We start from the raw sequence: 14,390 nt of genomic DNA on the forward strand, positions 1-14,390 counted from the left end.
AACTTTTATCATCATAGAACTCGCCCATGTGATGATCTCTGCTTTGCAGGTGAGGATTTTAGGATGAAGAAAAGTAGTTTGCTCCAAGGACACGTGGCCAGGTGTTAAGTGGGAATCTGAATTCCTGGGTTCAGCTTTTCCATTTGTCTCTAGCAAGTAGGGGTGCTGACATGGCCCTGTGAATTACCCTAAACATTTCTTTTGTACTGCCCCCCTTTCTTGGGCTCTGCCTCCTTCAGGGAAGAGTGCTGGAGATACTTAAAAGAGTCCATAGGATAATTCTTCAGTTGTGTTTGCCAATCCAGTGTCTGACATTGTCTCCTCATCCCACCCCAGGCCGATTGAGGAAAACTCCACTGAAAACAGGAGATTTAAGAAGTGCTGAGTACTCAGGAGAAGCTTCTGGGTTGTCTGTCCTTCCAGGATTAGATTCCCTTGAAATTAACAATCCAGTGACCCTGAAGAGGCATCCCCTAGGGAGGACCTTCTGTGAAACAATTCCCATTTCAAGTGGCTTGTAACTGCCTGTTACTCCAACTCTGCTCTGGTTCCTTCAGGCAGTGCATCAGTGTGTACCCGTCACTCCCTGCCATGTTCACCTCATTAAAAACGATCCCCCCTTTTTAAAAGTACTAAAAGTACTAAATAGAAAGTGTGAGTGAGTGAGTGAGTGAGTGAGTGAGTGAGTGAGTGAGTGAGTGAGTGAATGAATGAATATGTGTGTGAGCCAGGATGGGGTGGGGAAGCAGTCTGGAAGGCAGCACATAAAATATTGCTACGGCAGAGAGAGGGCTTATTTTGAACTTTTCTCCCCTTTCCTGTGGTGGAGATCAAACTCAGGACTTCACACATGGTAGATAATGCATTGTTACTGAACTACTTTCCCAACACTTAAACTGTATTTTGTATGATTTGTACCTGGAAACCTTAGTGAATCTCCAAGTTTCAGATAATTTTGTAGCTAAGAACTATGGATGGACCCAACAGGAGAACCCTCTAAGTTGTCTGCTCTTCAAGAATCAGATTTTTTTTTTTTTCAAATTGACAATCCATTGACCCTCTTAGGCACCCCATATGAAGGACCTTCTACAAAAAAATCTTTAGAACTGTCATGGAAACTAGTGGCTAAGGACCCTTTGTAGATTATCACGATGACAGGGACCTGAGGAGTAAATATACTGGGTTTTTAAGTTGGGTTTTCATAAGGGAAAGGGACATGTTAAAAGGCATTATTGGGACAACCATGAAGTTTGAATAGGGCCAGTGTATTAATGTAACTCTGTTATACTTCCTGAATTTGACAAGTGTACTGTGATTATGTATAAAAGGATGTTCTTGGGCGAAAGGGAAATTTTCTGTTCACACAGGTACTGCAAAACCCATGTGCCCGTGTGTGTATCCCTCATTTAGTATAGTCAGGTGTGAAGCTACAGCAGTGTGTTAGAATTGGCATGCTAGGCCAGTAAGTTCAGAGAATGCTAGGGGTCAAAGAGGGACTTGGCGGTTCTGCAGAGAGCCTAATGGGAGTCTGTGTAGTGCTGTTGAGTATCTGAGTGGAGCTGGAGCTTGGTTTCCAGCCAAGAGAGAATTCGGAAGGATTACTGATATACATGGCAGTTCTAACTTGTGTTAATGGCTAGAAAATAGTGTGTACCCTGAGATGCCAGCTAAAACAGCTGAATTAAAAGTCAAGGTAAATGGTTTTAACTCTACAAAGTGTATTTTCTCATAAAACAAGACATTGAAGGTAGGAAGATTCCAGGGCTGGATGATTTAACAGTTCAGACTTCACCAATTCAGTTGTTAAATACTTCTTTCTTAATTATGTGTAGATGTTGGTGGGTGGGTACATGTGTGTGAGGGTGCTCCTGTGGAGGCTAAAGGCATTAGATCCCCTTGGAGCTGGAGTTACAGGCTCTTGTGAGCTGTCTGACATGGATTCTGGCACCTGAACTTAGGGTCCTTTGGAAGACCAATATGTGGTCTTAACTACTGTGCCATCTCTCCAGCTCTATCAATTAAGTTTCTACCAACTTAGATGTTGCCTTTTTTTCCCCTATGCCCATCCAGTGTGGATGGATGGTGATGACTTTTTTTTTCCTGGTTGCAAGATGGTTTCCATGTGCTCATGGAGAAATCTGGTGATGAAAAGGGGGACTTCTTTCTGAGCAACCCTTGCTAATGGGAAGGAAAACCTTTAAACAGATTATCTTGGCTAACAAGATAGTCAGCTTCCCTGGGTGGGATTGTGTCTCCTGCACTAGAATGTGGCCAGTTTCCCTCCTGTGGCCAGGGAAGATGCTACCCTTCCTCAAAGGGCACTCCCAGGCAGCCACCTCAGAGCTACTTGGGTTTGTCTACAGTGAAAGGCAGTGGTGGTAGGAGAGGACTAGGTAGCTAGAATGTATGGTCTGCTATCTTGGAGAAAAGTTTTTAAATTTCTGAAGGGATGGCAGATGGCAGTTATTAAAGAAGGAAAACCTCCCAAACTCAACATTGCATTCACTACCTCACTGTTTTACCAGCATGACTAATTTTATTTTTGACCAGTTATATTCCAGTCATTGTTCTCTTCTTCTATCCATTTGTATAAGTTTGTTCAGTTTCATGCTTTTCCATAAGTACATATATATTCTTACATTTCTATAGTAATCATAATTACTTAAAACAGTTTTGTCATGTATGGATGTTTATTAAGCTTTGTAATAGTGATAGTTAATTTTTTATTTTGAGACAGGGTTTCTCTGTGTAGCCCTGGCTGTCCTGGAACTCAAGAGATCTGCCTCCCAAGTGCTGGGATTAAAGGCCACCACCTGCCTATAATAGCTCATTCTTGTTAAATTTATATTACGCCCAGACCTTAGTGATTTCCATTCGTTAATTCATCTAGTACCCAGAACAACCCTTACTAGTGTAGGGGTCATTATTGCCCTGTTTTCTAGATAAGGAAAGTATGAAGTACAGAGAGACTAAGATACCCAAAGTTGTATAGCTGGCATGGGACACTGGTGCAGAGTTGGGGTTCTGGTGCAGGGAATCTCATATGTTGAATCTCATTAGGTTGAACTGCCTTTGGGTGTTAGTGTTACAAATAACATTGTGGTGGACATAGTTTGCACACTTCATTCTTGATTCACACATGCATAGACAGGCTGCTAACTGAAGAGCACCCTGGAGGTTGGAGAGTGGAGGAAGAGAGGTGATAAGATTACGCTGCAGAGGAGGATTGCTTTGAAAGAAGCCAGAAAAAGGAAATTGCTTGTGTTTTAGTTTGTTTCTGACCAAGAAGACTGATCTGTTTTATCTTTTGGGATGGTTGCCTGTTTACATGCCTTGCCCATTTATACCAGAAGTCACTGTATTCCTCATTTTCCTGTGTGATCATCCTTCTCATGTAGTGCAAGGATCTTTAAGTTTGACTATGTTTTAACCACTTTTTAATTTCTCTACTTTTGTGCATGTTTCTTCAACCCTTTCAAAAACCACAAATGACATTTTCTAGTGTATTTAAAAAATAATTTAACTTTCAAATATGCAATTACTTAGGTTGAGTTTAATTTCTCTTAAATTGCTATTCATAGAACTCATATCTAATTACTTTTTGCATGTCTGCTTTTTATCTATTTTATTCATTCATTCATTCATTCACTTATTTTTTGAGGCAGGGTTTTTCTTGTAACCTTGGCTGTCTTGGAACTAACTCTAGACCAGGCTGGCCTCAAACTCACAGAGATCTGCCTGTTTCTGCCTCCCAAGTGCTGGGGTTAAAGGTGTGTGCCACCACCACCCGGCTCCAGCTTACTTTTTATTTTTTGATACAATGACTTCATGTAACTTAAGATGGCTTTGAACTCCATATCTTTAAAATTACCAGTATTGGCTTTGAACTTTTGATTCTCCCATCTCCACTTCCAAGTGCTATTATTACATGTATGTATCACCATACCTGGCTTCATGCTTACATTCTTAAAAGCATCTTAGCATTTTAATTTACTGAATTTTTAAAGATTTGTTATTATTTTTTAATTTGTATATCTGAGTTTTTCTTCATACCATACTGTTTAATTACTGTTTTTGGATATGATTTTAAAATAAGAGATGGCCCATTCTCATTATTGTTTAATGTTTCCTTTTTCTGAATTTGAAAAATGTTTTTCCTTTTTTTAATCTCTCCAAATGATGTTTCAGATCTGTTTGATATTATTCTTAAGATGTGCTAGTGGTCTGTGTGAACTGCTCCATTAGACTCAAGATCATAGTAACATGACGGTTAGAGAGCTGTCAGGTTTTCTTAGATTCTCATTTCCATTTCTGCTTACTTTCTAGATTTTGGATCATTGTTTGACTTGGAAAATGATCTTCCTGATGAGCTGATCCCTAATGGAGAATTAAGCCTTTTAAACAGTGGGAGCCTTGTTCCAGATGCTGCGTCCAAACATAAACAACTGTCGGAGCTTCTTAGAGGAGGCAGCGGCTCTAGCATCAACCCAGGGATAGGAAATGTGAGTGCCAGCAGCCCTGTGCAACAGGGCCTTGGTGGCCAGGCTCAAGGGCAGCCCAACAGTACAAACATGGCCAGCCTGGGTGCCATGGGCAAGAGCCCTCTGAACCAGGGAGACTCATCAACCCCTAGCCTGCCCAAACAGGCAGCCAGCACCTCTGGGCCTACCCCGCCTGCCTCCCAAGCACTGAATCCTCAAGCACAAAAGCAAGTGGGGCTGGTGACCAGTAGCCCTGCCACATCACAGACTGGACCTGGGATCTGCATGAATGCTAACTTCAACCAGACCCACCCAGGCCTTCTCAATAGTAACTCTGGCCATAGCTTAATGAATCAGGCTCAACAAGGGCAGGCTCAAGTCATGAATGGATCTCTTGGGGCTGCTGGAAGAGGAAGGGGAGCTGGAATGCCCTACCCTGCTCCAACCATGCAAGGGGCCACAAGCAGTGTGCTGGCTGAGACCTTGACACAGGTTTCCCCACAGATGGCTAGCCATGCCGGACTGAATACGGCGCAGGCAGGAGGCATGACCAAGGTAAGTGAGCTGAAGTGCTTGAATGCTTCTTGACTGATGGTGGGCATTTCCTCTCAAGTAACATGGCAACATGGGACTCTTTGGCTCCTTTTTATCCCTTCTGTTAAGAGTTGTACATGTCACATGAAAGAGACAGATTTTTTTGGGGGGGTGGAGTGGGGGAGTCCCTTTCAGATAAAAAAAAAAAAAAACTTGACTTCCTATATTTAAAATGAAAAAAAAAATTTTTTTTTTGAGATCATATTTTGTTGTATAGCCTGAGGCTAGCTTTGAACTCCCATGCAGCCTAGGCTGTTCTCAACTCATGGACCCCCTGCTGCAGCCTCCTAAGTGCTGAGATTACATATGTGTGCCACTGATTGCCAGTTTTTAACCTCTGTGGAAAATATATAGAAACAAGACTACACAGTTGAAGGGCACTTTCTGCTGAGAACCAACTTTTTAATGCATCAGAGGATCTGGTAAAGGATGCTTATTTATTCGGCTAATGAAGTACATCCTCCTGTCTACCCTTTTCTTTCCATCACTTGGGAATGTGTTTACTGTCACGGTCTCCATTTTACTCATAAAGAAGCTGTGTTTTGAGATGGTTAGCTCTTGCTGCTGTGACAGTGGTGAGGGACTGAGTAGAGCCAGGGGATTGTAGACCCTTGTATCCCAGTGAAAACGTTAGAGCAGTGGTTCTCAAATTGGGGAGTCCTCACACCAGCAGTACCAGCATTACCTGGGAGCTTGTTAGAGAGGTGGACTCACTGACTGGCATACTGAAGGTATGTTGCCCAACACTCTGGGCTTTCAGAATTCTCTGCATAGTTCCAAGGTCATTCTGCATGGTCTCCATCTCTGTTCTAGAGAAAGGTCTGGGCTGTAGTTTGCAGCCATCAGCCTACGGCTGCTGTGTATAACAGGATCAGTACTTGGAGAAGAGGGAAGGATGTGACGAAAGCTAGATGTGGTTCAGCTAAAAAACATGGAGACTGATGAGAGAAGGGTACAGAGAGACCCAGGCTGATTGCATTGAAGTACCAAACCTTTTAGAGGCTCTGTGACCCCAGACTTGTGAATGGCAGCCACTGGGTGCACCTGTTTTTGTGCAGGGCTGTTGTGTGAATTTGATTAGTCCTAAAGGGAAAAGGAGAAATGAGAATAAAATTTCCTGGAGAGTTGAGGAGAAAATGGGCAGACTGGTGTAAAGTCTTGAGGCTACCATAGGTAAGAAGATGTTATATTTTGTTTTTTAACTTAAGAAATAAAAGTGAAGTCATTTCTAATATTAAAATTGCACTTATCTTTTTTCAAAAAATTAGTAGAGGGAGAAGGTTAACTTAATTGTGGTTGTCCTTGGCAGAAGAGGGTGTGGTGCATATACACTCTTTTGCTTCCTGCCTCTGGGTAGATCAGTTGTTGGACTCTTCTAATTCATATTCCAAACTACCAGTTTAAAAACTACCCAGTTTTTTGTTGTTGTTGGTTTTTTTTTTTTTTTTTTGAGAATTGGGATTACGTTTGGATTGTTTAAAATGTAAAACTAACATAATGCAATAGTTGTTAAACTGTTTGGTCCCAGATTATTGAAAAATCTTAAAGATTATAAAGGATCCCGCTTGGTTTTTGAGAGAGGGTCTCATTTTGTAACCCTAGCTGGCCTAGAGCTGGCTGTATGGAGCAGGCTTGCCTCAGACATGACTGTTCTCTGCACATGCTGCCTGAGTGCTGTGGTTGCAGTGATTGCCATCGTGCCTACCTAAGAGGTTTCTTTACAACTAGTACTTACAAAAAAAGTGTTTTAAAAATTTATTTATGTGTGGATGTTTGCCTGTGTGGATGTCTGTACTACATGTGGACAGTGCCTATGGAGACCTCCCACAACTGGAGTTACAGCTGCTATGTGGGTTCTGGGAATCAATCCCAGATCCTCTGCAAGAAGAGCAAGTACTCTTTTGGTTTTTCAGGACAGGGTTTCTCTGTGAAACAGTCCTGGCTGTCCTGGAACTCTCTCTGTAGACCAGGCTGGTCTCAAACTCATAGAGATCTTCCTGCTTCTGCCTCCCAAGTGCTAGGATTAAAGGCCTGCACCACCACTGTCTGGCCTCAGCAAGTGCTCTTAATTACAGGCATCCTTCTAGCTTCTGTTTACAGAAAAATTTAAAATGCAAGCCCATATTTCATTAAACATGAGATTTCGTGGCATTACACATTACAAAAGATCTAGACAACTCTACTCAATAACTTAACACCTTAAGTTGGATATGATTCCTTGTTTTTCATTCTTCATAGGACTGTAGTAGTATCTGGTTTGGTAGGATACATTCTCTATGGACTAGATACTTAGATTGTTTCAGTGTTGCCATAGTTTATATTTTGTACATTTATATCTTTGTGCAAGTGAATAAGTGCTGGATAAAGTTTTGGAGATGTAGTTAATTTTTTTTTTAAGTTTATGTATATGTTTGCCTCCGTGTACATATGCTATGGTGTGTGTGCAGAGGCAAGAAGAAGGTATCAGATCCCCAGAGCTTGAGTTAGAGGCTGTGTGTGTGGGACCTGTTGTGAGTGATGGAAACTGAACTGGAGTTCTCTGGAAGAGCGGCAAGTGCTCTTACATTGTTCAGCCATTTCTCCAGCCCTGGTGGGGAATTTCTAACGAAAGAATACTGACATTTAAAATAAACAGATAGAGCATGAGTGTTATGTTGTACTCTTTAATTCTAACATTCACAAGGCAAGGAGGATTATTGCCAAGTTTGAGACCACCCTGAGATAAACAGCAATTTCTAGGCTTGCCAGGACTACACAGTAAGACCTTCTTTAGAACAAAAACAAAACTTCAAAAAGAATATAGATATTACCAAATATTTTGAAAAATATTGTGCGAATTTCACCCTTGCTTATGTTGAATGAACCTGTCTAAATCTTCACCAACATTAGATGTTATTAGATATTAGTATCCTTACACTTGTAATTCTAACCAAATTGTTTTTATTAGGATGTTTCCATAAATTTGTAAATAATTGTCTTTCTCAGATTATTTTACGTGTTTTTGCGCGTGCGTGCATGCGCATGCTTGTGTGCTTTGTATGTGCACATGGGTGCCTGTCTGCTTGCATGCCCAGTGCTAGGGATCCAACCCAGATATTCACATTTGTTAGGCAAGTCTCCTACCACTAAGCTGTAGCTTATTATCTTTATGTATTCAAAGTTGAAGGCTTTCAGTAGACCTCTTTCCCTCTCTTTACAGTTTACAGTGTGCCTGTCACATATTTGTCAGGTGTATGTTTTCAGTTTGTATGGAAACATTCATTTTTCCCTTCTTTGCCTTTAAGATTGTATACCATCTTCAAGTGTTTTCCCTATTCCAAACTATAAATATTCTGAGTGTTAGATGTGGTGACACTTGTAGTCCTAACAACTTGGGAAGCAGAGGTAAGGGGTGGCTTGAGTTCCAGAGTTGGAGACCAACATAAACAATAAAAACAAGATCTGTTGTTGCCTTCTTCCCCCTAGAAAAGGTGAAAGAAATGTATTCTCCTATATTTCCTTCTTATTTCTTGAATCTTGACCTCACTTTTGGTTGTGGCATAGCACTTGTTTAGTAAGCATAAGGCCCTGGGCACCCCCCACCCTAGCACCATGCTCCAAGAAGTCCTGCCTCCCAATAAACAAAGACTCACCAAAGAAGTTAATTTTAACCAAAGAGCAATCCAGTGTTGTTGTTTTTTAACTGATAGTAGTCACAGTGCAATCTATTTAGATTTTAGTAGTCCATCTTCCCTCTATTGTTATGTGTTTTGCGTTGGTTATTGATCTCTGCCTGTATCTGTTCCAGAAAGTCATCCTAGCTGTTCACTCAGCTTTTGTTCATGAGGGTGATGGTGAACTTACATGTGGTTCTCAACCCTGGCCACACATTAGAATTGCTTGGAGAGTTTTACAGTCACTGTTGTCTGAACCTCATTGCTGACCAATTAGGTTAGAATCTCTAGGGCATGTCCAGGACACAGTTATAGTTTATTTTCCTCAAATCATTTTCATGGCAGACGGGGATAAGGACCACTTTTTATATATATTTTATTTTACAATACCATTCAGTTTGACGTATCAGCCATGGGTTCCCCTATTCTCCCCCCTCCCACCCCCTCCCCTTACCCCCAGGCTATCCCCCATTCCCACCTCCTCCAGGACAAGTCCTCCCCCGAGGACTGCGATCAACCTGGTAGACTCAGTCCAGGCAGGTCCAGTCCCTTCCTCCCAGACTGAGCCAAGTGTCCCTGCATAAGCTCCAGGTTTCAAACAGCCAACTCATGCAATGAGCACAGGACTTGGAAGGACCACTATTTTAAGTAAGCATGAGGACATGAGTTTGATCCCTGGCACCCAGGCTTGGCTGGAGAGATAACCAGATACCTAGGGTTTGGTACCAGCCAGCCTAGTCTGATTGATGAGCATGAGACCAATGAAATACCGTCTCAGAAAAGTGAAGTAGACAGCTTCTTAGGAGTGATGCTAAAGGTTGCCCTCTGGCTTCCATATGCACCTGCACACATATGTGCACTCTATACGAGTGTAACACCCCCCCCCAAAAAAAAAAAAAAAACTCACCACCACCACCAACAAAAAAACAGATTAATTTTTTATTTATTATGGGTTTTCTTGCTATTGGGGGGGGCAAGTTCGATTTCATTATTTAATTGGCTGTTTTAATGCAGGTATTGATGTGTAGATGTCATTAGAGTCTGGCCGCTTTATGAACTTGTTCTCATCTTAGTACTTCTTTAGCTGATTCTCTTGGGGTTTCCAAGTAGACGTCTTTTGCATTATTGATATTTTTGTCTTCTCCTTGTTGATACCCTTGGGCATCTGTGTTTTGTTTCTAACTTGAATGGAAGTTTGTCTAGTGTTTTAAGTAGAATGTGAACTTTAATTTGCAGCCAGAGGCAACCATGTATTTTAAAATTAGGGCACAGTCTCCTGTGTTAAATGTTAGGTTTTATTATACTCATTTCTTACACCTGTAGTAACTACTGAAAGATCTTTGCTTTATCAGATTTCTTCATATTAAATTGAATCACACTTGTAATTGTAAAAATTAGAACTTAATGTAATTCCTGAATTCTGTGTTTCCTTAGGATTTTCTTTTTTAAAGATTTTGTTTGTTTGGTTGGCTTGGTTTTTCAAGACAGGATTTCTTTGTAGTCCTGGCTCTCCTGGAACTTACTCTGTAGACCAGGCTGGCCTCGAACTACAGAGATCCTCCTGCTTCTGCCTCCCAAGTGGATTTTATTATTTTTAATTACATGTATATATGTGTGTGTGTGGATATGTGCATGTTAGTGCAGGTATCTGGGGAAACTAGAAGACAACGTCAGATTTCCCGTGTGCTGCCTGATGTGGGTGCTAGGAATTGAACACGGGTCCTCTAGAAGAGCAGCCAGTACTCTTAGCCACTGAGCCCTCTCTCTAGCCCCTTCTTGTAGGATTTTTTTCTTTTTCTGGTTTTTTGAGAAGGGTTTCTCTGTGTAGTTTTTGGTGCCTGTCCTGGATCTCACTCTGTAGACCAGGCTGGCCTGGAACTCACAGAGATCTGCCTGGCTCTGCCTCCTGAGTGCTGGGATTAAAGACGTGTGCCACCACTGCCCAGCTGGATTTTTGTTTCTTATTTATCAGTAAGATTGACTTATGATTCTTTTTGTGCTTTTCAGGTTTTCTTTATTAGTGTTATGTAAACCCGATCAAAGAAAGATTAGAAGTTTCTTCTGTCTCCTTGGACAGTTTAAGTCACGTTGACATGATTTAGTTCTTTGTACAAGCATGGGGACCTGAAGCTGTCTCCTCCTCTGTCTTTGTCTGCCTTTCTGTGGAAACTTAGGGCTTCTCTCTTCCAGACTGACTTGAAATTATTGTCAACTTTCCGGCTGTATTCTGGTTTTGGACTTTGGTCTTTTGAATTGATGTAGCTGTGTCTGTGTTTCAGGAAAGTATGAATTTACTCTGATTTTTAAGAAAAACCAAACTACTTCTTTTATTTCTCATTAAAATATATGTAGTAAGCTAGAGCTCAGTGGTTTGTTTTTTTTTTTTTTTTTTTTTTTAAGCACACCTGCTGTTTTTGTAGAGGACCCAAGCTCAATTCCCAGTACCTATGTGGTGGTTTACAAACATCCATGACTCCACTTCTGGGGACCAACCCAACTCCCTCTTTTGACCTGACCTCTGTGGGTACTGGGCATGCGCATGGTGTATATACATACGTGCAGGCCAACATTTATACACTTAAATAAATCTAAAGTGAGAGAGAGAGAGAGAGAGAGAGAGAGAGGTAGGTAGGAACAGTAGGGTATAAAATAAATAAATCTAAAGTATATGTGTACAGTAAGGGCATTTAAATTCCATAGAACAGGTTAAGACAGTGAATAAATTCACATCTCAGTCAATAAGTTGCAGAACCCTCTTGTATTCTACTTAGCCTGGCTTTAAGCCCTCTTAATCATGAGCTATGTAGTCTGAACCATGGGTCAGTTGTACAAATTATATTTTAACAGAAATTCTCTTCTTTCATTTATTATCTTAAAAGTAATATAATTCTTTGCTGGAGAGATGGCTCAGCAGTTAAGAGCACTTGACACTCTTCCAAAGAACCCAGGTTCAGACCTCAGAACTGATTTTAGGCAGCTCACAACCACCTATAGCTCCAGCTCCTGGGGATCTGGCATCCTCTTCTGGCCTCTGCTGTCACCCATAAACACACAGATAAACACAGATATAATCTTGAAAAATTTCTTCTAATTCTTAAGCATTCTTCATGATTGTGGGTTATTTCTACCTCTATTTAATAATTGTGTGTGACTAAGAAAATGCTGTGAGTTTTGTTGTTGTTGTTGTTGTTCAATTTTGAGATGATACCAATCTGTAACCTAGGCTGGCTAACCTGAGACTCAGGGACTTCCTGCCTCAGCCTGCTCAGGGCTGTTGTAGGCATGTGCTACCAGCAAGAAATAGTTATGATAGGAAAAATGTGAGCAGTTTTAAAACAAACTGGCAATGAGAACAAGACAGGCACAGTCAAAATCTGGAGCAAACTAAATCCATTTCTCCATTTCACTGTAGCAAAGCCTGATATCTTTTAGGGAGCTTGTGTCACTTTAAAACTTTCTTTTTATGCACTAGTGTTCTACATGCATATATGTCTGTTTAAAGATATTGGATCCCCTGGAGCTGGAGTTACCTGGACAGTTAAGCCACCATGTGGATATTGGGAATTGAACCTGGTCCTCTGGAAGAACAGCCAGTGTTCTTAACCTTTGAGCCATCTCTCCAACTGTCCCCCTCCCCCCTTTTTTTTTTTTAAATTTTTAAGATAGGGTTTTTCTGTGTAGCACTGGTTGTCCTGGAACTAAGCAGACCAGGCTAGCCGCAAACTCACAGAGATCCACCTGCCTCTGCCTCCAAGTGCTGGGATTAAAGACGTGTGCCACACTGCCCAGCTTGCTTGTGTTACTTTTGCTACTGAAAATAACCCAAATAGTTGGCCTGCATGTAGAAGGAGAACAAAAAAGATGCACTTCAATGGGATTAGAAATCACACGGACACTCAGATTATTTTTTTCCTGTGATAGGTGCTGAGAGATGTTGCTTTGTACAGAATGTTGCAGAAGAGAGTGGGAAGTGTTTTGTGTTACTTGGTGTTCTAGTTTGCTTTTTGTTGCTTTGCTTTGGCGACCAAAAGCAGTTTAGTGGGGAGGAGAATTTCAGCTTGTACTCAGGTCACAGTCCTTCGTTGGGAAGTCAGGTTGGAACTCAAGCAAAAATGAAGCAGAAACCATGGAGGAACACTGTTTACTGGCTTCTTCTCTGGCTTATGTTCAGCTAGCTTTCTTATACAGCCCAGCGTTTCCTGTCTAGAGATGGTGCTGCCTCCATGAGCTGTGCCCTCCCATGTCAGGTACCAGTTAACACTCTCATAGACAGAGGTCATAGGCCAATATGATCTGGGCAACTCCTTAATTGGATTCCTCTTCCAGGTGACTCTAGGTTGTGTCAGGTTGACAGTAAAAGCTAACTAGCAAGCCTGGTCAAGTGGTCCAAGAGTCTTTCTGATTCTAAGGCTAATAAAAAAATTTACTATTGTGTGTCACCCTAGAAATTATTTTTGTTTTTTCTCACACACCTGAAAAGATACTGAAGTAAGTAGATACAGTAAAAAAAATTTCTTAGAGGGTTAAGAGTAGGCCCTTTTAGTATGTGAGGAGACTTCAGATACTTCACTTTTTTTTTTTTTTAAAGAACGTGTGCAGAAAGGTGGAGCTTGATACTGCCTAGGAGTCTTGAACTTTTTATTCCTAGAGTAAAGGTTTTTATGTGGATCCAGGTTCCAGCCACAATGAGCTGGAACCAGTGGTTTAAAATCAAAGCTGGACTTTACACACAAAGTGTCCAAGAGCCAGACTGAGCTTTAATTCAGCAATTTTGGGGTGAAGCTTGAGAATTTGTGTTTTTAACAAGTTCTTCCAAGGTAAACCTACATTATACAAATCAGAAATTGCACTCTGAGAATGTGTTCTAAAAGAACTAAAAGAATAGATTAACAGAATGTAGTTATTGAAGAATTAGCAGAATCAAGTTGCCTGTTGAAGGAATGGTTAGTCCATCTTCTTTATTTAGATAGTCGGGAATCTCTGATAGATAAACTATATGTTTATCTGATGCTTCTCACTTTGATGTAATATCTCATTTTTTCCCCTGTGAAATAGTGTAAAGAAAGGAAGCTTACAAGATGCTTCCTGCTGAGCCTGATGGCCTGAGTTTATCATTGGACCCACATGGTGGAGGGAGAACTGATCCCTGCAGGTTATCCTCTTACTCCATATGAACACCATGGCACATGTGTATATGCAGACATTCCCTCATACACACTCACCCCATAAAAATGTAACTAAATTTAACAATAATGCAAATAAAGTGGAATTCGCTATTCAGAAAAAAAAATCATAATTTGGTCTCTTTTGGAGGATCACAACAGAAATAAGTGGTTTGTAAAATGAAACTCCCTAGCGTAGTGAAGTATAATGCAGTGTGGATGTGTACAGCCAATGGAGGAGCAGCTTTGGGGCAGAAGTGCAGAGCAGTTTCAGATATCTTACCATAACTGACTTACCATAACCTGGCTGTCCTGGAACTCTCTCTGTAGACCAGGCTGGTCCTCCTGCCTCTGCCTCCCAAGTGCTGGGAGTCAAGACATGTGCCACCATTGCCTGGCCAAAAAAAGAAAAAAAAAAGTTTTTTATTGCATAAAATTTGAAAACATGGGATTTTCTAGAGAGAAAAACATAATTCTATCCCTGACAGTCTTTTGTTTAT

The 14,390-nt window shown here is 41.1% G+C and overlaps 1 protein-coding gene across 4 annotated transcripts in view; it reads left to right on the top strand.

Annotated features, from left to right (window-relative positions):
• Positions 1 to 14,390, top strand: part of Crebbp (CREB binding lysine acetyltransferase) — a 143,002-nt gene that overhangs the window by 24,161 nt on the left and 104,451 nt on the right. For all 4 annotated transcript variants that reach the window (XM_016003228.3, XM_016003229.3, XM_006984701.4 and 1 more), the window contains exon 2: positions 4,327 to 5,036. In XM_016003228.3, coding sequence (XP_015858714.1) covers positions 4,327 to 5,036 — 710 coding nt within the window. The remainder of the gene's footprint in view (positions 1 to 4,326; positions 5,037 to 14,390) is intronic.

The sequence above is a fragment of the Peromyscus maniculatus genome, chromosome 8 (genome assembly GCF_049852395.1).
Source record: "Peromyscus maniculatus bairdii isolate BWxNUB_F1_BW_parent chromosome 8, HU_Pman_BW_mat_3.1, whole genome shotgun sequence".
In the NCBI taxonomy this organism is placed as follows: domain Eukaryota; kingdom Metazoa; phylum Chordata; class Mammalia; order Rodentia; family Cricetidae; genus Peromyscus; species Peromyscus maniculatus.